The sequence below is a fragment of the Centrocercus urophasianus genome, unplaced genomic scaffold, assembly GCF_019232065.1.
Source record: "Centrocercus urophasianus isolate 14NV4802_14NV808 unplaced genomic scaffold, USGS_Curo_1.0 seq_9, whole genome shotgun sequence".
Taxonomy (NCBI): Eukaryota; Metazoa; Chordata; class Aves; order Galliformes; family Phasianidae; genus Centrocercus; species Centrocercus urophasianus.
The window spans coordinates 11,087,843-11,111,653 of record NW_024885532.1 but is presented as its reverse complement, the minus strand read 5'-3'; the positions used below and the strand labels follow the sequence as shown (position 1 = coordinate 11,111,653).

Sequence of the window (23,811 nt, the reverse complement as noted above, 5' to 3'; positions counted from 1 at the left end):
AAATTACATTTTATTACATTGGCCTGCTTGGATGGCCTAAACTTCATCTAGTTCTTATTCTAATGGAATTCAATCAAGGGTATTAATATATTGTTTATGACATGTTTGGAGTTCTTGTGTTATCAGCATACATTCATGAGAGGAGCTTCAAACAGTATCAGATAACAGTGAGCTGGATGTTGGATGTTGTACAGCACAGGGGATTTTATCATCTTGTTGAACCAGTGGCAGTGATTAAATTAAACTGTCTGAACAAAGCTTTTGCATGTCAGGCTGTTGAATGGCAAAATGAAAGAGTGACACACTTCAAAGATCAAGGAAAGACGGAGCTAGAAAACCATAGTTATGTAACTTCTTACTTGTTATACTGAATAACTGAACCAGCGGCTGCAGAGCTTTTACTAGCAAATAGCCAGAGCAAAACACTGTACGCTATCAAGAATTAATTTACTACATATGCATGCCAGAATGCATACAAAGTTCTTAAATGGCTGTTACTTCTCTGATTTCAGTGAGCACCACATTGAACCTTACAAGTTTTTTTTTCTGCCATACTTTTGAAAAACATCCAGAAAATATGATTTATACCAATTCCCCGTACTACTTAGTTTTCATATTTGTGGGGTCCTAAGGCACAATTCTTATCTGGATTCTAAAATGAGTAGTACCAAATTTCATCATTTCATAGACACCAGCAGGCTTGTTTGTGGGAGCAAATTTTGTTCATAAGTATGAAAGCTACAATAGCTAGATCCTGAACTCTTGAAATATGTGATCTTTAAGAACTTGTATTGCCATAAAAATGAAATAAAATAAAATATTGCTAATGGAAATCTGGTTGAAAGAAAAAAAAAATAGAAGATTGACCTATGTAACATCCTTCCACAGAGTCTGATTTCTGAAAGAAACTACTTTAGGCAAATCTCATTTAGATAAGTGAGAGCTTTTAATGCATACAGCATGACTTACACTACAGCATGCAACCTGCTGATATTTTTGGTATGAACTCAGGTATCTTCCGTCTACCAAATCTTTCATATACTAATGCTGGTAGCCTATTAAACTCACCTATTAAACTGCAGTCTCCACAAACATGTTTTTCTTTTAAAATTTCACATAAGAGAGTCTTATTTCAAATAAAAGGGCTGATCCAGAAAGCAATTTCTGTCACCAGATTTAGTTGAACCTTTGTTGAGGACAGATAAGGTATTAGATAGGTATTCTCTCTTTTTTTTAATATTCATTACATCAAATTTTAAGAAACATCAGAATGATTTTATCTTATTCTGTGTGGAACCCAGAGTAGGTCTTGAACTTGTTCAGTGTGCTAATGTAATACAAATTATCATTTCTTATCAATAATAATTTCATCCCATTACTTTACTTTGCACATTTAAACAAGCTTTAATATGCTCTCTGCATAAATAAATAAATTTTCTGTATTTATACAGCAAGATTAATTTGTTTTCATGTGCAAAAATGAAAGCATCCTTAGTTTTTAACAGTGCTGTGACTTAAAACTCATCTTCTTCAAAACTTGTAGTGTTTTCATTTGATAGTAATATTGTTCCTTTTTGTAGAGCCATAGTGCAATGACATCCATTAACATTCAAAACCAGAGAACACTTTCAAATTCAAATCCACTTGAGATGGTACAGTAGCAGAAATGGAGCCTGAGGGAAAGAATGTTCAGAATAAACAGAGAGCCAAGCTATTAGAATATTCCACTGTGTGCATCAGTTTTTAAAATTGGTGGTACATATGTGTGCATACATGTTTGTATTTCGTTCCAGCCCTATGAATAAATGAAGATGTAATATTTTTGGCAAACAGGTAAGTATTAGATATTTCTGTGCGCTACAGTCTATGCAGTAGTACAGTGATGTCTGATTATCTGGTACATATTAAAGCATACATATGTGTGTGCTTATTAATGAAAGAATATACAGTAACTTTCCAGAGATGTCTGTTCATATTAGACATTCCAAGAATTTCAGGCTATGACTCTATATACGTACATACATATATATATAAATATATATATATACGTAATCCTTTCTCTTTCAGTCTTCCTTTATTTTTGTCATTAACAGCATGATTTATGAGGTGACTTAATAGCCAATAGCATGAAATGTTGTACTTGCCTAGAAACTGTGATTAATTTGCTTTGCAAAAAATACACAGTGCACATTCACTACTTATGAGACATGGGCAATCTAACCAAAACAACGTAACCATTTTATTAAAGTTATATCTCAATTCATTTTTTCATATAACTAAAACTAAAATAAGCATAAGGATGTTGGTTTTAGCATCAAGCAAGTTTCTAAAGTCTGCTAAGACGAACAACATTATAGCTGAAGGAAGAAGCCCTTTGCTTTAATTTTGGTTCTGCTACTAGAGAAGGCCAAAACATGGATCTCATTATTCATGCGCATATTCATATAAGACAAGGAGAATGTGACCCAGGTTGTATACTAAGTTATTACAACCTCTGTGTTGTAGGGGTTTTTCAATCTATATCATAGAGTAAAATATGGATGGTATTATGTACACAGGCAACGTGTATTTTTTATTGTGTATAAGAATATGATAAGAATATGTATTTATGCATTAAGCCTTGGATTTTTTTTATTTTGCTTGCTTAATATAGGTGTAATTCACTAGAAAGCCAAGTGAAAATATTAATACTGGAGAATTTCCTCTGGTGTCTTTTAATCACTGTGTGACTTACTGACATTTTCTGAATCAGAAGTCAGTAGTATAAAGTCCTCACCCATGGACAGTTGTACACACAACCAGTCCAACTGTGCTCAGCAAAATGTTATGTGAATAATGGCAGTTGTCTCTGTGAGAAGGGAATTTATCAGATCAACAATAGAAGGACGTGTCCAATTTAATCTAGATAATCAGCAGATTAATATTTGAATGGTCTGTAACAGTAGTCTAAAACAAGTCTCAGCGTGCCCCAAAAATGCGTCCTCATCAATAAACAAATCTGCTTAATGCAACCAGCTCAGCAGTAGACCTCACTATGGCAAAAGGAACATTAAACGGGGCAAATATTCAACTTAACTATCTACAGAGGTATTGCTAGCATGTAGGAAATGGGTCTCCATTCTGAGCTACTCATGTGTGGGAATTCTTCAGCTCATAGGGAGAAAATACATGTACTTAAATATACGTAAGCTAAGGTTGTAACACAAAGCAGGAACAAGTTGAATATTTTCATGAGCCATATGTGTCTGAAATAATCCACTAATGGTCTTTCAATCATTCATTCCTTATGATCATCCTCTCTTAAATAGGTTCACTTTGAATAGCAGTAGTTTAATAAAGCTGTTATCAACACTGAAATTCGTATTTGCTTTCCTGTAGATATTAAATAGAAATGTCGTCTTTCAATGGTATTGCTCATGGAAATATTTCAGTTTTATGGAAAATTCTATTTGGGCTTTGTCCCCTTTATTGATAAGGACTTCCAAACCCTGTACAGAGCATGGGGACAATTGCTTAGAAATTCCTTTTGTTATCATGCTATTTCACACAAAGTCAGGCTGACACAGGCATAAGCAGTCATGTTTTTCCTATGTGCTGATCTATTTATTTAAGCCAGAATCTTCATGAATGTACTTCAAGCTACAACAGAGGTAGTGGAATCCTGCTTGTCTATAAAAGCTTCATTTAGAAGAGCACTCACAACATGACTTTGTGCAGTTAGAGGACACATTACTTCAGCTAGAATGTCTGTTCCCTCTCCTAATATCTAGGAATGTATTAATTATTCTTAAACACAGCTATTAGAAGTGTTAATATAAGGCAAAGATAAAGGTAATTTAGATTGTGCAAAAGGAGTGAGGCAATATTTTACTGTCTAAAGTATATGCTTGTGTTAATGCTTGTGGTCAGAATCCATCATCATGCATCAATGCATGCCAGGTCGTATAGGAAGGAAGCACTACTCTAACTGCCAGCCATAGCATGGATCAAAAGACCAGAGTGATATGCTAATTTGGTTTAAGATGAATAAGCATGTCAGTTGCAGCATTTTATGTAAAACAGAACTTGTGAAGTTTTACAATCAGGTAGACACCAGAAAGGAATTACAATAATCCACCTTGGAGGTGACAGAAGTACTATATGGATTAGCATTTCAGCTGTGGCTTGAGAAAATATTATCCTCAACCCAGAAACAGCAAGCACATAAATGAGTAAAAAATGTAGGGAGAATGGCATGTAAATGACCACTGAAGAACACAAAGAATAAGAGTACTGTGATTATCTGTGACAAGGAATACAGGGAAAAATGCAGCTATGAACAAGAACGCTAGGAATACAATGAATATATGTGGTTTTACCTCCATCATATCTGAAACACCTCTGCACCTTTATCTGAAGGCCTTTATTCATCAGTGCATTTAAACTGGCAATTTGATATATATCCAGGAGAGACAGAAAATTGTAGCCAGTTCCTATCAAGAGAGGATACCTCCTATTCCTAGAACATGGATGTGAGAAGTGTTAGTTCCCAAATTCTCCCGAATGCCTTCAGATAGTTGCTATGGTTCCAAAAGGCGTTTGGGACCTATATGTTTTCCTGATGCAAATAATGAGGGATTTTTTAATTTTTTTTTTAATGCATCACTCGATGGTATATTCTAATAAAATTTGTTGTCTCTTTATGTGACAATTACCATCTACAACAGATCTACAATAGGAAATGTGGTAAAATCAGTATAGAGTGTAACAAGGTTGCTTACTTAAAAAAATATAAAGTTACATAGAAAGCCAGTGAACATGGATTTGAAATGCATATGAATAAGTTCACAGAACTAACTGCAGTATTTGTTTAATATTCCATTTTAAACATTTGCTCTCTAGGAACAGATGTGGTTACGCACTGTAACAGGTTGCCCAGGAGGCTGTGGATGCCCCATCCCTGGAGGCATTCAAGGCCAGGCTGGATGTGGCTCTGGGCAGCCTGGTCTGGTGGTTGGTGACCCTGCACATGGCAGGGGGTTGAAACTGGATGATCATTGTGGTCCTTTTCAACCCAGGCCATTCTATGATTCTGTGAATCTGACAGCATTGGTTAGTCCTTCATCCTCAGATGAGGGAAATGGCACTTCATGCTGCTCACAAGGGAATTATTGACTTTACTTTAAAACTTGAAGCTTAAGGTAAAGGCATTTATATCAACATTCTTGTGCTTTGTTTTGTATGAGCCTAGTGTCAATGCAACAAATAACATTTCCCCAGGGAATTATGCTAGAGATGGTATGAGTGTAATTGAAACCATTATAGGAATATAATGTATGAAGTACATAGGTCATGCATTCTGATAAATATGGATATAATTTCTTTTTGCTTCACTGGGATAGGTTATACCTGGACAGGTGTTTTATGGGCACATTCCCCATGAAACCGATTATCCTTACTCTAGTGAACGCCAACAGGTATTTTAATTGAGAAAATATTATCACACATTCAGTGTCAAGTAGTTTAATGGTGTTTAACCAGGTGCTAAATAAGTGTCAAATGCTAAGATTCACAGTTCTAATACATATGTTGCAAAATAATGATTAAGTAGGTATGTTTCACATGTATACAGCCAATAATAATTTTTGTGCTGAGTAGAAAATAAATAAATTAGGCTTAAGTGTACAAAATCCAAACAAGTGGAGCAATCCCATCTTTCCTAACACATGAAAATAATTTTATGAGAAATATGTAAACCCCATCAAAGTAGCATGTATAGTTGCAATGATATTCAATACATTCTTGTAAGTTTTAAGTTTTGTAGTAATTTACAGGAACGAGCAGCTTGAGATCTAAATTAATGTGAGATTTGTACAAGCTCTGTTACACAGCTATGTTCTTCTACTGTGGTTGTCTGTCAGATCTGTGTCTTGCTATTCCTGTCCATGCTTTAGATTTGAATTGGCTTGAACTTCACCAGAACCTGCACTGCATTAAAATAAATTTATCGCCCCCCTCTTTTTCTTCTTGAAAGCATAATAGATGTCTCAACTGTTCTGATGCAAATCAGCAAATAACAGAACATTCTTCCCTTCAGGTTTTGAAGTTCAGGACCCTTAAAGTGCTGCTAGGCTGTGTTGGAACTGCTTAAACATCTTAAACTCCAAAGAATGACTTTTACTTTCCAAAAATATTTCGGATAACTGAAGAATGTCATAACCCCAGTCACCACATAAGGCTGTGTGTTTCTTGTGTGTTTTGTTGTCTGTGTGAATGTTTAGCTTGTTAATGAGCAAAAGCTTTAGACTGCTGCAATGCCTGTGAGAAAATACTGAGCTTGTGTCAGATTTGGACAGGGGATAGGCTATACTCCTACAAGGTAAAAATAAGCAAGTAACAACTAAGTATATCTTTCAAGGCCTATTTTTACATAGTCTCCTCTAGACAAAAGAATCAGCAAGACATTTGCGACAGTGCCATCTGGTGACTCCCAGTACTGTCAGCCATAATCATAGGATTTATTTTCAACATAGGATTTGTTTTCAACAGTTACAAGTTTGCATCACAAAACATACCCAAAATAATTAGGGATGACTTTCTTCTGATTTTAATTACTCAAAAAAAGGCAAAAAATAGATGGTGTCTTGATGTTGATTGTTGGCTTGGGGTTTGGGAAGTGTTCCAGTTATTTTCAATATTTACAAACAGCCGTCAAAAGAACGATGCAAAAGTATTAAAAAGTAAAACTATTAAAATATTACATCGTATATTATACATATACTCACATGTGTGTGTACTTGGAAGTGCAAAAGAGCTATTTACGCTAAGTGAAGGAAAATAGTTGGACAAAGGTACACTTAAGCAAATCATCTTTAGTACTGCATATTCTAAAACCTTCATTAATAGGATAAATCTTGAATTAGCACTAATATTGTACTATTCTTTCAGAATGGAAATTGTGGTGACCCAAGTAAGTGAAGGATGGTAAGCATCACAAAAACTATAGGGAAAATTAATGGAAAAGCTAATAAGCTGATGGGATTCAATTAATACAAAATTAAAGGTATGAATATAATTAACGATGGTCAACATGGTTTTGCAGAAAATAGGTCTTGTTAAATAAAACTTATTTCATTCTTTGATGGGATTATTAATTTGGCTTATGAAGTAAAAAGCATACTTTTGGACTTCTGTAGGGAGTTTGAACTCTGCTACAGCCCTCCTCTGCCTTCTTGTAAATGGCCTAAAAATTTCAGTAAAAACTCCTTTCACAGGATTAAGAAATAGGTAAATCTTCCACGAGAAAGGATAGGCCTTGTATGTAAGCACATTGTGGCCATATCATACAATGCAAGATCATACAAGCAAGAGCATCTATCCTGATTTTAGCAGGGCACTGTTAGGTTCAGTAGATGGCCTGACACTTTTTATTTACAGCAATTTAAAAAAAATTGCTGATAGAGTTCATATATTGCATGAAAGCTCGCAGAATGATAAAGACAAGACAGACAGACAGAGGGATTTTGAACTGATCAGTAAGGTAGGCCGAAGTCTACCATTCTAACACAACTACACCACCACCCCCCCCGCCCCCCCCCCCCCCCCCAAAAAAAAAACAAGAAAAAAACAAAGAACTCACAAAACTAGGAACAAGCTGGGCCACATGTGAAAAGTGAAGGACCATGTTCTGCAAATCAGTGTCTTCAGGAAGGATTTAAAGGCTCAGTGAGAACATATAAATGCAAAGGGAATCGCGAGTGTGATACAGGAGCAAAACAATGAATAGAGCTGAACGATCTTATCTCCACACACAGCACAGGTGAGACTGCTGTCGACCTAAGGGAGAGCAAAAATAAGACAATCTGGAGGGAAGACCAAAATGAACGCTAGAGAGAAGAAAAATGCTTTTACAGAAAGGAAAATCGTTTCAGCTTATCAAAAAGAAGATAGAGTGTTGTCTTGATTATAATAGCTCCCTCAGGAGAAAAGCCCACAAACTAAAGAGTTCTATAGTTGAGAAGGAAAAAGCATAGCAAGCAGCTGTGTACTGAGCACAAGACAAATAAATTAAAACAAGAAGTAAAGCACAAAGTTTAATAATGGAGATGATTAACTATGGAACAAACCAACAAAGGAAACAGTGAATACACTATCTCTATTAATGTCTTCAACTCAAGAATAAATGTCTTTTTGGATATGCTTTATCTAAACACAAGTTATTGAACTCAATAGCGAGGCTGTTGGGTGAAATTCAAAGGCTTGTGAAATACAGGAAGTTAGAGTAGATGATCTAATGGGAATATTTGCAAAGACTAATCTTAGCCTCAGGATACTAGTCTCCTTGGGTTACCTCTTCAGTCAATAGAGAGTTTTCTTTAGAGAGCAATTCAGAGAAGAATAACTTCAGAGCTCTGATTCTCCCCTCTCCACTGAGAGCTTGCCTCTCCATTGGCAAGAGAGGAAATCAGAGGTTTAAGGGAAAACCTGTTTTCTTCACTAAAGTGTAACCACTCTACAACTGTAATTATAAAATTACAATATATTACATGCTTGGGGAAGGGCTTAGTGGGCTAAGTGGAAAGTGGGGTGTCTCTCCACTAATTAACCCTTGATAACTCAGTCTGCTCACGTGTGCCTATGCAGAAGCTACGGTTTGTCCCAGAGATTTTATCACCAATACAGTGAAGGTGAGGATTACAATAACATTTATTTAATCCTTTATCCTTATTTAATCCTTATTTAATCATTTATTTATCCCTGAATAATGTACTCTAGGAGACCTCCATCCTTCCTCCATTCCTCTCTCATTTTGGAGACCATGGAACTGGAAAGAGATGCAGAACAGTATTTGGTGGAAAGCAAAAAGCTCCCGGCCACATGGAAATTGGGAGGGTGCCTCCACTTGCTGTTCCTTTTTACTACTGGAAATGGTAGGAATTGCCTCAGTTCTTAGCTAACACTCTAATGTGGCTATTCATTTTGCACTTTTAGACTGTGATGCTACTACAGAATTCAAACCAGTAAATTCAAAGCAGAACATTCAAACCAGACACTAAGACACTTTGTGCAGCCTCTGTTATTCTGAAAGGAAAAGGTAAGCCATCACAGATTTGCCATGCTGAAAACACTCTCTGTTGTGGCTATTTTAATACTAACGTATTCTATTTCAGTAAAAGTTAAATGCATAACACAACATTTCAAGTGCCTAAGCCTCACTTCTCACTTTTGTGGGCCAAAAGTATACAATCAATAAGCACGCATATTTTAATTCTTCCTTCAAGATTTAAAATGTTTTCAAAAATAAATCAAAAGGTTAAATTACACCAATCCTTCATTATACTGAAAATTGATCCTAAGATACTCTTTATTAGAATCCACGCGAAATCAACAAAGGAGTATTTTACAACTCTGTAGCAGCGGTTGCAAATGTTTGTCTGCCATCTAGTGGAATGTACGGGAGTTTTCAGCAACGTTTGTACTTTCCCTCCTGCTTTGTGTTTTGTAAATGTTGGATATTCTTCAAAAAAAGTTACAGAAGTAAGCATGAAAAGCAGGAATAACAATAGTTTTCTTGTCATAATATTCTTAGGCAACAAACTTCAATTGCTTCAGCCTGCTCTGTAAATATAAAATAATGTAATGCATTAGGATGTGTCAGTGGATTATCACAGAAGCCAACAAAGGAAAAAGATGAATATGGTGAAAGACAGTGCAAAGCAGTTTTTCTTTTCTTTTTTTTTTTTTTTTTTCCTCTGAGATTCTGTTCTAGAAATATTTTGGCCAAACCTGAACCTAAAACAGAGGCCAAACATGACTCATATATCTAGTATTTGACTCAACATAGGACAGTCATAACAAAAAGCAAAGAAAATTTGCATTTTTATAACAATCCCTGATATTTATATGATGCCTCCCCACAAAAATGGAAATCACATTCCAATTTGTTTGATACCTAAATTGTACACTGTAACAGCCTAAATCCATTTCGGAGGTACAGAAATACAGGAGTTCATGCACCAGGCCACTGAGCAGATTTGGCCATGCATAACACTGTGCAGCTCTAACAGTCTCTCTAGAAGTTGTGTTCTTATTAGGTCAATTCAAAATAAAATTCTATCAAAACTGTTTCCAGAAGAAATATGAGTTGTCAGCAAAACTTATGGAATGATGCCTGATCTTGAGAAAATACTGCAGAAACGACTGCTGAAAAATTGGAAACCAGTGAAGCTCCTCAAATGAGAAACTTAAATTGGAGAGCTGCAGATCTAGCTGGCATGAAATCCAGTTGACAAAACAGAAACAGGAGGACAAGACATCGAAGAATAAACTGTGATAAAACTATTCTGAATTAAAATCTTTGAAACTGTATTACTTTTTTTAATTTTAATTGTTGCTATTTTTTAAAATATTTATATATATATTTTTACGTCAGTGAAAAAAAGCACCGTATTTTAACTAGAGTGCTTTCCCACTTTCAAGCTAGATCTGCCCTAACAAAATAATTTCATTGTCCTCCGTTCAGTCTCATGTAAGATGAACAATGTCCATATCCACCTGTAATTTAAGTCTTGTATGACTGTTTCACGAACTTTAATAAAACCTCACATGCTGTAAGTTAATGCTGAATCTGGGCTCAGCATGTCTGAAAATGGAATGGTCGTTGCAAAGTCGTTTAACTAGAGCAGATAGACAGGTGCTGATTGACAAAAACTGGCAGCTTTATTACTACTGTCATTCTTACAGTGAAATGCATAGCCTGAGATACTGTACTAAAAATAAAGGCCAGGTTACCAGACTGCATATATGGCATTCTGTCTTCCATGTGAACACAGTTGTCACAGCATGTAGGACTAAATAACCATGCATGTAACTTGGTGAGTTGCTCCTAAGCCTGAGTTTGGTATCACTGATTTCAGACAAACAGTGAAGCTAAACAAAACATTCATTTCTCAATTGGAAAAGCAGTTGAATGTGAAAAAAAAACCCTGAGTTTTACTTCAGTTTGTATCCCCGATCTGCTAGAGACTAACTAGACTTCTTTCTCTATGGCCCAAGGAACATTTGTCCAGATGTTTTTTGATTATATCTTTATCTTAAAATATGTTAAGCTAGTGTAAGATTTAATGAGGTATTGGAAGGGGAATCAAACTTAGACTACAGTATTTTCAAGTGATTAATATTTTTCCCTAATGTTTTTCTTACAGCATTTATATCATATCTAAGGTCTTTAGTTTCACATGTAAAGTCTGGACTTTTCCACAGCTCTAAATCAGAAATAGTATATAGCAATCTGCTGCTCACCACATAATTTGAGTTTGATGCAGGCTCTCTGGTCATTGGAATTAGCCTATTTCTCTGCATTTGATTAGCTGAGCCCTCTCAAAATTTTATTTTGTTGGTTCACAATAACATCGTAGGGTTTGGAAGGGAACTCTGGAGATCATTGTGTCCAATCCCTCCATTAATGCAAGTTTCCTAAAGCAGGTTGCACTGAAAATGTCTGCAACTATAAACTGGCTTGGGAACAAAGCTGGAGTGTACCAAGCAGGTCTCTTAGGAGACAAGAATGAATGTTACCAGAAAGTTTTCTGGAGCTTGAAGAAGAATGAAGCCAGAGGTGATGACTTCAGCTAGTAACCTCACAAACCACTTGCATTGACAGGGGTGTGTGATGGGACATCTGCATCACGGTAGTGATGGCAGGGGTGGCCAGAAGCCCCTTTGTCCCCCTACAGCCGTCGTCAAGGCTAAAGTAAAGCCATCCAGTCAAAGACATTTTAGTGCAGCCACTCTGGGCCTGTGTCTAACCTCACTTACCTTCAGTAGGGCTGGCCTTGTTGTATCCTCAGCCTACCACTGTCTGCTTGGAGATGCCTGATGCCCAGGGCTGCCCCCATGCCCCTGCAGCCCACACTGCTCCTGGCAGCCAAACCCTGCCTTTGATGAGAGCCTCTGCAGTCACCTGCTGTGCCCTGACACTGCTTCAGCATTATTGAGTGTTTAATAAACAGTTGTGTTCAATTAAAAAAAATAAATCTACTGCTGAACTTGCTGATGCTGGGGATGAGGAGAAAGGAAACATGACCAGCTATGAAGCTTAGTCCCTTTTTCCCTCATCTTTGTTATATAGGAACCCATCACTCACTTCAAACATGACAATTTTGGATCTGTTGTGCAGGTCAAATATAATAAAATCAGGCTGGGTTATCCCTCAGCCTCCTCACCATCCTGCAGTCTGCTCCCTTTTCCCATTGCCTCAGTGGTCATCCTCAGCTCTTTCCATCAGAAATTGCAGTATGACCACTTGTCTCCTCCTTGATTCCTCTCTTTTCTATCTTCTTCAGAGAAAATTAGCCATGAGCATTCAATTCACATCCACTGATGTAAGGATGCCACTGATCTCTTCCAACAGCTTTTGGAGATCCATTTTCATGCATCTCCTTACATGTAACAAATAAGAGGTGAAGAAATAGGAATACCGTGATAATAAAAGTGCTCAAACTCAACATATCCAAGATTGCCAGCTCAAATTTTTAACAGGTGGTGGCGCTTTGTTTTTATCAGGTAACATTTAAATTCTTAGAAACTAGGCTTCCATTTATCTTACTGACAGAAACACTGCTGATATTTATCCTCTATGTTCCTAATTTTCATCATATTTTCACGGAGCTCTTTTTTACTGCCCTTCATAGATAGTGAAGTCAAAAGGAACTGCTACAGCCAGTATGGCCTCCTGGAAAAAATAATCAGAGACTTATCCCCAGAAACTGCACTAATGCCATGACTTTTAGAAACATTCTTAATTTCATTTTAGTAATATCAAGCAGTAGCCAGCTTGCCATTTGTCTAGTATAGAATCACGGAATCACCAAGGTTGGAAAAGACCCATAAGATCATCCAGACCAACCACCCACGTATCACCAATAGTTCTCACTCAACCACGTCCCTCAACACAATGTCCAAACATTGCTTGCACATCTCCAGGTTCGGTGACTCCACCACCTCCCTGTGCAGCCCATTCCAGCACCTGATCGCTTTTCAGAAAAGCAGTATTTCCTGATGTCCAGCCTGAATCTCCCCTGGTGCAACTTGAGATCATTCCCTGCTGTCCTATCCTTGTTACACGAGAGAAGAGGCCGACCCCCACCTCACCACAACCTCCTTTCAGGTAGTTATAGAGAGCGATGAAGTCTCCTCTGAGCTCCCTCTTCTCCAGACTGAACAATCCCAGCTCCCTCAGCCACTCCCCGTAAGACCTGTGCTCCAAACCCCTCACAGCTTTGTTGCCCTTCTCTGGACAAAGTCCAGGGCCTCAATGTCTTTCTTGTAGTGAGGGGCCCAAAAATGAACACAGTACTCAAGGCGCAGCCTCACCAGTGCTGAGTACAGAGGGACAATTACTTCCCTGCTCTTGCTGTTGGCAGCACCATTCCTGATAGAAGCCAGGATGCTGTTGGCCCTCTTGGCCACCTGGGCACAATGCTGGCTCATGTTCAGCTTAGCACCAACCAATACCCCCAGGTCTGTTTCCTCTACACAGTCTTCCAGCCACTCTGCCCCAAGGCTGCAGTGTTGTCTGAAGTTGTTGTGGCCAAAGCGCAGGACCCAGCACGTGGTCTTGTTGAACCTCATCCCATTGGACTCATCCCAGCAATCCAGCCTGTCCAGATCCTTCTGCAGGGCCTTCCTACCTGCAGGCAGATCGACACCTCCTGCCAACTTGGTGTCATCTGCAAATTTACTGAGGGTACACTCAATGCCCTCATCCAGGTCATCAATAAAGATATTGTAGAGGACAGGCCCCACCAACAACCCTCGGGAACAACACTCATAACCAGTTGCCAGCTGGATTTAACTCCACTCACCACCACTTTCTGGGCCCAGCTGTCCAGCCAGGTCCTTATTCAACACAGAGTGTATGCTATATCAGTGTTCAGCTATTTTAATTCCTGAGAAGTTGTGCCTTATTTTTAAGATATTACTTGTCTAATATCAACTATGTTTGCTTTGTTGGATTCAAAGAGGTAGCCATTGGATTTCTTTCCATGCTTAAAGATATACACGTGGTAATTATATATATCTCCTCAACTTCTCTTTGAGAAACTCCATAGACTGAGTTCTTTAAGATCTCGTAAGACTAGATTTCCAGTCTTGAAATCATGGCTTTCAGAAAAAATAGTTTTCTGTCACAACAACTTTCTGAATATATAACACTGGGTGTGGAAGTGAACACTTTTTTTTTTCTTTTTTTGTCTTCACTATGTCTGTAAAATAAATTTGTTTCCTAAAAATAAGGAATTCTTCCTAGGAAACACTTTCATTGAAGCAACTACTGATGTTTTTCCAAAAATTCTTCTCAATTTACCATTTTTAGAAAATTAAGAATTTGTTCTTTTACATTTCTTAATGGTGTTTTATTCCACACCCAACAGGACAGCAAAAGAGGTAGCAACACAGCACGGTTCTGTCTGCATTGAATTATGCCAACGGTGTGCTTTAGATGAAAACTGTCCTGCATAAATTCAAGCATACCTTATCCTAATTTCACACACAGACACCTATAAGTAATAATAAAAAGTAGTAATTGAAAAAAGAGCCCATCTACATTTCTATGAAAACTATGTTCAGATGAAACTCATGACTGTGCTTAAGCTCTCACAGTTTTGCTACATATGACACTAAAGACAAAACTGCAGGAAAACTGTGAGGAACTGCAAAAATATGATTAGGAAATAAAATGGCAGACAAAACTCAGTATAGATAAACAAAAAAAGGGCACACAGGGATACCAGGAAAGGAATTTAAAAAAGAGTAAACAGTCTGCATGTCTAAAAGTTCCCTTCTCAAAAAAATGAGACAAAGTTTCAAATATGGAAGTTATTCCACACCCTTGGGCAGCCAAAGAATATTTAAATTAACATTTCAGCATTAGTTACAGTAGTACATAGAGGAAATTTAAACATAAATTTTATACCTGCAGAATCATGACTGGCACAACCACCATACTTAAATGTTTACTGCGTAAGAACATAAAGATAGTAAAAATCAGATTCAAAATAAACAAGAAGCATCAATTCTTTATGCCACAGACATCAGTTGATACAAGCTGCTTTTATTCAGGAAGCATACAGTCCCAAGGAAACTGGACAAGTACTAGAAAAAAACAGCATTAGAGATCACTAATAGACAAACCACATGATGTTCAGGAAAGCCTGGAATAGAAGACATTTGGAAGCTAGAATACAGAAGGAAAAGAACCAAACATGCTTGTATTGTTCTTATTCTTCCTCAGGCATCTGCTTTTGACTACAGAAGAAAAGCTATTGTGTTACAAAAACCTTTAGCTGGAACCAGTAGAGTTATTCTTGTTTTCAAGACTTCAAGGTGTTTGACTCCCTACATATAAATCTAAGTTAAACATTACCAATTAGCTCCATGTGAGAATAAAAAACATTATGTATTTACAATTTTATAGCTGCCAAATTGAGTTCTGAATATCTAAAACATGCCCTGACTCTATAATTTTGTATGAGACATGGTGTACCAGAAAAAGTCTAAGTACATAAAAACAGCAAGTTCATCAATGGTAAAATGACAGGCACAACTTACCTAGACAGCACTGCACACATATTACATTCGCAAGCTGGTTTTTAAGCATTTCAGGGACATAAAACAAACACTGAAACCACAATAAATGTAACAGAAGTTAGAAACATTTGTGTATTTCCAGTGGCAAAGTGATAAATAGCAGTGGCAAGGGAAGCCATCAGAATTACTAAATTACCTAAACATCTGGTAATTGAAAGTAAAAACAATGCACTGGCTTGAACAAGCACTCTAATTTCAGAAGCATTCGGGGTACATTTGCTGTTTAAAGTTTAGTTCTTTGGCTCTCTTCAGAAACAAATGATGACCTGTCGACACCGCAAGAACGCTTTTCTGCTTTTGCAGCACTGAGTCCACCTAAAAGTAAAATAACCAACTGCTCTTTTGTTTAACAATTTCAAGTTTTGCTCATTTCTCACATTTTCTAGGATACATTTCATTGCCAATCTTTTCATTATACTACAGATACTTTAATACGTTCAAAAACATTATACCCAGTATTCAAAAGTTTTAACACAGATTTACAAAAGATTTTAAACGTGTATGAGTAAATTAAATGATACTACTTACATACATCTCTCCCAGCTTTGTTATCTAAAAGTTTTCATACCTTCCTGGAGCGATTTCTAGGCCAGAGTATTTGGAAATTACTGGTGCTCATTAATGCAGAGGAGAGCAATACAGAAGATTGGAGGCATTTTTAAAAAGGGAGAAAGGAACACCTGGGGAACTACAGGCCGGTGAGCCTCACCTCTGTGCCTGGGAAGATCATGGAGCAGATCCTAATAGAAGCTGTGTTAAGGCACATATGAGATAAAAAGGTGATCCAAGACAGCCAGCATGGCTTCACCAAGGGCAGATCATGCCTGACCAGTCTGGTGGCCATCTGTGACGGAGTGATGGCTTTGGTGGATGGGAGAAAGCTGGTGGATGTCATCCACCTGGACTTCTGCAAAGCTTTTGACATGGTCCCTCACCACATCCTTCTCTCTAAAATGGAGAGCTGTGGATTTGAAGGATGGACTGTTCGATGGATGAGGAATTGGCTGGCTGGGCACAGCCAAAGGGTTGTGATCAACGGTTCTGCCAGGGTGGAGGCTGATCACAAGCGCTGTCCCTCAGGGGTCGGTCTTGGGACCAGTGCTCTTCCACACCTTAATCAATGACGCAGATGATGACATCAAGTGCACCCTCAGCAAGTTTGTGGATGACACCAAGCTGAGCAGTGCAGTTGATACATTGGAGGGACGGGAAGCCATCCAGAGGGACCTGGACAGGATGGAGAAAAGGGCCAATGAAAACCTAATTAGGTTCTACAGGCCAAGTGCAGGGTGCTGCACTTGGGTCAGGGCAATCCCAGTTATTTATACAAGCTGGGGAAGATCTCCTTGAGAGCAGCCCTGCAGAGAAGGACTTGGGGGTCCTGGTGGACAAGAAGCTGCAGGAACCAGCAGTGTGAGCTTGCAGCCCAGAAGACCATCTGTGTTCTGGGATGCATTAAAAAAGGGGTGGCCAGCAGGGAGAGGAAGGTGATTGTCCCCCCCCCCCCACTCAGCTTATGTGGGGCACCATCTACAGTATCGCATCCAGGCCTGGGGCCCCCACTACAGGAAGGATGTGGAGCTCTTGGAGCAGGTCCAGAGGAGGGCCACTAAGATGATCAGAGGGCTGCAGCACCTCTCCTATGAGAAAGGTTGAGGGAACTGGGCTTGTTTAGCTTAGAGAAGGCTCTGGGGGACCTTGTTGCAGCCTTCCAGTACTTGAAGGAACTTTATAAACAGTAGGGGGAATGGCTGCTTACAAGGATGGATAGTGATAGGACAAGGGAGAATGGTTTAAACTGAGATAGGGGAGATTTCGGTTAGGTATTGTTCTTCACACAGAGGGTGGTGACACACTGCAACAGGTTACCCAAGGAGGTTGTGGATGCCCCATCCCTGGAGGTGTTCAGGGCTGGGCTGCATGTGGCTCCAGGCAGCCTGGTCTGGCGGTTGGCAACCCTACCCAAGTCAGGGGGAGTTGAAACTCAATGATCCTTGTGGTCCTTTTCAACCCAGCCTATTCTATCATTCTGTGAAATAATGGTAAGACATTTAGCCTCTTTGATCACTTCCTGTAAAGCTGTGACCCAGAGTATGTGATGTAAACTCAAAAGGAACTTTTTTGTCTACACAAATAAAGATACAAGGTTTATTTTCATGTGTGCTTTCCCTATCAGCCGCAGAGCTTGCTTTGGGTTCTATTAACACCACTGCACACCTTAAAAAGATTCTAACAAAAAGTTGGAAAAGCTAGAACAGTAGCAGAGGACAAATGGACAAGAAAATTTTCTTCCTGTTAAGAAATATAATTCCTGGATGCAAGGATATTCACTGCATGATAACACGCTCAATACTTCGCTGCATATCTGGAAAGACTTGTTTTTACATCAGTGGAGATTCTTTGTGCTGAATGAGAAGACACTCCTACACCAAATGACTGTGTAACATTCACAACTAGATCTGTCCCTTCTTGTAATGCTTGTAATTACTAGGAAGTAACAATATATGCTTAATATTTCAGCTTGAGTGTTCAGAACATAAGTAAACAAATAGCATTTGATATTCCATGTTACCTAGATTTCAAACTTACATACATCACTGCTTATACCAAAATTCCTTTCTAATACAAGTTAAAAACACTTTTTCCAACAGAATTAGAAGGACAAATCATTATCTTTATAATCAAAAGTGCTTTATTTCTTACTTTCAGAATGTGACTTAAATGACTTAAGTCATCATCTGTACTGTAATTAAAATCAAGTCAATAGGGGCTTTTTTCCTATCTTTCCCATAGATAAAAGCATCCACTCATTTCCACACCAATTCAGTAGGAACAAACAGAACACACTTCTAAAGGATGCATTAGCAAGCTACAGTCATGATAACAACATTCACTGTTAAATACTAGTAATTTCAACAAGCGAATCGATCTCTGACACTGTTTAAAAATCTTGGATGCTGAAGAAAAGCAATTGCAGTAAGTTCACTCCTGGCTCATAAAAATAACTAAGTATTCAAGTGTGGTAGGATTTAAGAAAATCTTGAGTGGTGGGCCTATTTAAGAAAACCAAACTTTAAGCTCTCCCATACATTGCTTTTTTCAAGATCACTTGCAGAGATATTCTGAAACCTTCGGATATAATTTCACTTTGTATTTCTGAGCAGTGCCCAGTGTTCCAATCCTTTATTAACTCTACAACTTCGAATTCTTCTTACAAAGACTTCTACCACATCAGCTTGTCATATTTTCAGCAGCCTAGAAAAAAAACAAACATATTTAGTCAGCAAAAACAGACATCATTTATGTTGCAGATTTGAAGCCAGTTATGAGATAAAAAGGGAAAATGAAAGCAACACAAATAATAAGACAACTACAACAGAGAAGAAACAGAACACCCCTCAATCATGTATATGCACAATTAAGCATATATACACACATTAAACATGTAAGCAAATCTAAAATATGCACAAGTGTAGGAGAGAAATAGTCAAAAAACTGAAAAGTAATGGGGAAAAAAAAGCCCTGAGTAGTATCCATCTAGTCCAATCTAAAAGTTGAGTTCTCTAAGAATCAGAACATAGTCTTCAAAAACAGGTATATAAACAACATAAGATACCGTGGAAAAGGAACCATAATGTTTAGGTAGGCATTCTTCAAAGGGCAGATGAGGATTTTTTAACTATAGTTATCTTCCCTATTAACCAAAGTTATATATGGCTTTTTGTAGTTTGGTATTTATGATGCACACACCATGAAACGCTGTAATTTGTCTTTTGAAAGATGTAAAGCACAGGCTAATGAGGTTACAGCAATGCGTGGAGACTATGTTAGGTACAACAGCTTCATGAACTTGTTTACAAGTACTGCTGCACACTATGAGGCCTGAGGCTGTATAAGGAGCTGATACAGGCTGAAGAAGAAAGCCGCAATGCAGTCAGGACATGATGCAGATAAAGGGGCAAACAGTGGCTGAAAGCATCCAGAAGATAAATTTGTATATATATTATTATTATTTTTTTTTTTTTTTTTTTACTTTAAAGGAAAACTTAGAAATTGAAGTATAGCAAACTGAAGAATGTATCTGATTCTCTTAAAAGCGTGTGCTTTTTAGGCAACAGCATTACCTTTAGAGCTTCTGTAGCCTTACGCAGCTCTTTAATAACAGAAGACAGCGCTTCTGGGTTGATGCCTTGTTCACAAAGCCGCACACAAATAGACAGGGTCTCCATATCCAACCCAGTGTTCAATATTCTTGAAATCTCAAACAGGACTGCAAGAGAAAAAAAAAAAAAGCGAATTAATCCCTACAGTGATCAGAAGTTATTCATCAAAACTGAATTTCTCCTGTAGAGCGTGGAAGTGGCAGTCATGGAATCTCAATAGTATTTATCTTTGGTTTTCCAATGTATAAGGTAGAAGGCACAGGTTCTGAATGACTTCAATATAATGTTCTTCTAATGCAGAAAACAGTGAGTAAAAAAAATCAGTTATTAAAATGCTTGCTGATTATCTGAAAGATGGCTATAAGAATAGCTGCTTTTGAACTCCAAACACTTACTGAAAGTCCTACTTAAATGGACTAGAAGCTTTGACAGTTGTTTTCAGTTTTACAGCCCTTTCCTCCTATAGCTACACCTAGCTTTATGTCTAACATTACCAGCGGGCTGAATATAAGTAATAGTATTTGAATTGTGTTTGTTGTGAAGAATGACATGATCACGTGTCAGTATGAAACTTTTTGTTGAAGGAGATCACAGTCAGTTTTGCATTGAAACAAGTCTCCCTCTTCCAAAGCCTCTTCAGAAGGCCCCATTTACCTGGTACCCTTACAGTTTTCATTATATGCACAACACCACACCTTATCACTACTTTGTTTACAGTACTCACTACCATGAAGACTTCATTTATTGACAGCCCCAAATTAGGGGAAAGAAGCAGGTCATCCTTACCACATGAAATCAATATGGTGTCCACTTGACAGCTCTGGAAATAGCCTATGCCAGTATACCAAACACTGTAGCATGGCCTCAGAGTTGCATTTACCCAGGCCAAGCCACTGAAGGCCTAACACATCCACTCCATCCCGTGGAATTCACAGGGAAAAGCCAGATATTGTGTTAAATAAAAAAAATAAACACTGACTTCCACATAAGTACATCAATATTCATGAAGCCCCATAAGCAGATTTGATTAAGAATACACTTAAGAGAGGAAAGCAGTCTGCCAGACCACAGTACTATCTACAAGACACAAAGAAAGCTGCCCCCACCACAACACAGTATTTGACTTCCATTACCTCGAAGGTAAACTACTCCACATGGTCCATTACACTGCACACCCTGCCCTTATGGAAGACCAACACTCACAGAGCAACAACAAATTGATGCATTTGTAATAAAATGCAATTGAACATTAACTGCTCCAAAAGTGTTAAAGACTATTTAGTCTTCCCAGAAACAAAGAACTGTTATTTTTTCTACTCACTTAAAAGTTCATTATAAAATTTACTAAGCCTGATACATATCTGAAGGCAGAGAAGTACACGTGAAAAATGATAAGCTCAAGTTTCTCATGCCAGAAAGAGTTGCTCTCACTGGTCTCTGCCAGTATCTAAGTGTTGAGCCATCTTTGGTTGAGATGCAAAAGCTTCTCTAAGAAAAATTTGAGCTCTTAACAATTCTGCAGAGAATCATGACTAAATGTGTATATATGATATTCTAAATCAAATGTTTCACTTGCCTAACATTTGTTGTCTGTGTTTTTTTAAAAACTACTTCTACCAACCCATTTGCTTCCTTTATGTGCATTTCACATGCAACAACAAAACAAGCTGCAGCACAGCTTCCCTGTTCTATTCTAGGAGGTCTGAAAAACCTCATCACAGGTCTTTTTTTTTTTCCTCTCTTCATGATGAGTCTTATTCAAGGAAAAGCTAATTACATAACATAGCCATCAGCCTTTTAAACTTTCTTTTACTTCATAAAAAGAAAGCGCTTATAAGCACATTTGTCCAATAAAAATTTCAAAAAATATTTTGAACAGCAGAAAGGACCCTACAGCAATTTACTAAATATTGCAAAAGGATGAGGACTCCTTTAAGCCAAATCTTTAAGCATCAAGTGTATTTTTTTGTTTAGGTAAATGGAAATTTTACTTCAAAAAAAATTACCCAACCTCAGTAGATTAAGTTATGAGAGTGCATCCTAAATATACATATCGTTACAAAGGAAGCATGGGTTCCAAAATCTGAAAGCTAGCACACTTTTCACTGAAGTTCTTAAAGCCTTCTTTAGCCTTTAATTCTGCATGCTCTTCCCTGCCATCCTGCAGAAATGGAAAAAGGGCAGTTATAAAAGTACAGTTATAAAGCTTAGTATCACCGTCCTTCCCAAACAAATCTCTCTTCAGGCACACAGGAGCACCAACACAGCCTTAACTGGCCTGCCTTGCCTCCAAAAGCAGCTGCTTGATGAAAATACTGGGTCAAAGGCTACACAAGGTCACAAGGTCTTAGATAAAGAATACAGTCATAGCTAGAATACAAGGTAAGGATGTAAGAAGATAGCAAATATTAAGCAGTACAAGTGAATACGTGCCCCTAGTGCCTCCAGACCCTCATTAGAGCATTTCTAAAAGAAGTCTCCATACTCAACTCAATGGACTTCTCATCAACTTTCCACTCAGTCTGAAACCCATGTAAGCTTTTAGCATTCATTTCGTGCTTACTGAAGACACAATTGAAATACATCTCCCATACCTGCTGTCCTCAATTACCTATAGTTAGCTTGGGGGAGAAAGTGAACAATTGCTCTTTAGACATCCTGACTATATTTCCCACATCTCAGAAATTTAGAAATTTGCCAACACTTACAATGCCATTCTGCCACACTGTTTAACCCACAAGAACCTCAGTTTTCTTTATCAGGATCTACTCAAATTCTGTAGTAGCAACTGCTCTCCTCAGAGCTTCTTAAAGACTGAAAGAACTGGGGCTGTTCAGCCTGGAGAAGAGAAGGCTCAGGGAGACATGATAGCAGCTTGTTAGTACCTAAAAGAAGCCTGTACGAAGAGGACAGACCCATTAGCAAGGTCTGTTGAGAGAGGAAAAGGAAAAATGGTTTCAAGCTAAAAGATGGGAGATTTGGTTTTAAACTGAGGCAGGAGAGGTTTAGGTTAGATATCAGGAGGAAGCTTTTAATTCAGAGGGCAGTGACGCACTGCAACAGGTTGCCCAAGGAGGCTGTGGATGCCCCATCCCTGGAGGCACTCAAGGCTGGGCTGGATGTGGCTCTGGGCAGCCTGGTCTGGTGGTTGGTGACCCTGCACATAGCAGGGGTTGAAACTTGATGATCTCTGTGGTCCTTTTCAACCCAGGCCACTCCGTGATTTTATGATAAAAGTTGCTCTGACAGGCAGCAGACACTCCACCCCTGAGACATTCAAGGTTAGACTGGATAAAGCTCTGAACAACCTGATGGAGCTGTAGGTGTCCCTGTTTACTGTAGGGAAGTTGGACCAAATGACATTTAAAGGCCCTTTCCAACTGAAACAATTCTACAGTTCTTCACTACCACCCTTCCTCAAAGGAGAGGCACAGACTAAGTAGAGCTCTCAGCAACAGGCCCGTTACCTGAGCTAACAGGTCAACAAAGAAGCCCCAGTGGTGCTCTATGCTGCAGACAGGGACAGCCCACAGACAGAAGCACAGCTGCTACAGCCCCACAGGTTTGCCCCCCTCCACCAAATTCCCAGCTTGGGCCGCATAACGCAACTCACACTGCCAACTTCGAGCAAACCACTAAAACCAACCCCACATATCTACAAACCGCTATGCCTTATTAAGCGCTCAGCAGCAAACCGAAAAGCGTCACAAGATCCAAAAGCACCGGCGCAACGGAAAGGGCCGCACCCACAACCCCGCCCGCCTCGAGCAACGAAGGGATAGGGCAGACCCCCTCCCAGCCGCAAGCGCGCACCGTCCATCGTCTCCCGCACGGCGTTGAGGCTGGCGGCATTGCTCGCCATGGCGACCGCCAACCCGGAAGCAGACCCCGCCCCCCGCACCCTCGACCCCGCGTCATTCGGACGCTCCCGCCTACCCCCGCCACCTGACACCCCCCCCCCCCCAAACGGAACCCTCCCGCTCGGCAGCAGGAAGGGGAGAGGTGGGCTTACGTTCGAATT

At 38.8% G+C, this 23,811-nt stretch overlaps 1 protein-coding gene across 1 annotated transcript; it reads right to left on the bottom strand.

The window, feature by feature from the left end:
* Window positions 1-18,296: 18,296 nt before the first annotated feature.
* Window positions 18,297-23,678, bottom strand: MZT1 (mitotic spindle organizing protein 1). Its single transcript, XM_042839333.1, has 3 exons — window positions 23,604-23,678; window positions 19,752-19,897; window positions 18,297-18,882 (listed from the first exon to the last, which is right to left on the bottom strand). Exons 1-3 carry the CDS (start codon window positions 23,650-23,652, stop codon window positions 18,859-18,861), a joined length of 219 nt encoding a protein of 72 aa, XP_042695267.1. The 5' UTR covers window positions 23,653-23,678; the 3' UTR covers window positions 18,297-18,858.
* Between the last annotated feature and the right edge of the window lie 133 nt (window positions 23,679-23,811).

What these genes read in the sequence shown, in the direction of transcription:
- MZT1 (XM_042839333.1), bottom strand. Translation starts at nt 23,652, where the DNA reads ATGGCGAGCAATGCCGCCAGCCTCAACGCCGTGCGGGAGACGATGGAC. An exon ending in CGTGCGGGAGACGATGGACG is followed by an intron (nt 19,898 to 23,603) that starts GTGCGCGCTTGC and finishes TTTCTCTTGCAG; the next exon opens with TCCTGTTTGAGATTTCAAGA. An exon ending in AGGCTACAGAAGCTCTAAAG is followed by an intron (nt 18,883 to 19,751) that starts GTAATGCTGTTG and finishes TTTTTTTTCTAG; the next exon opens with GCTGCTGAAAATATGACAAG.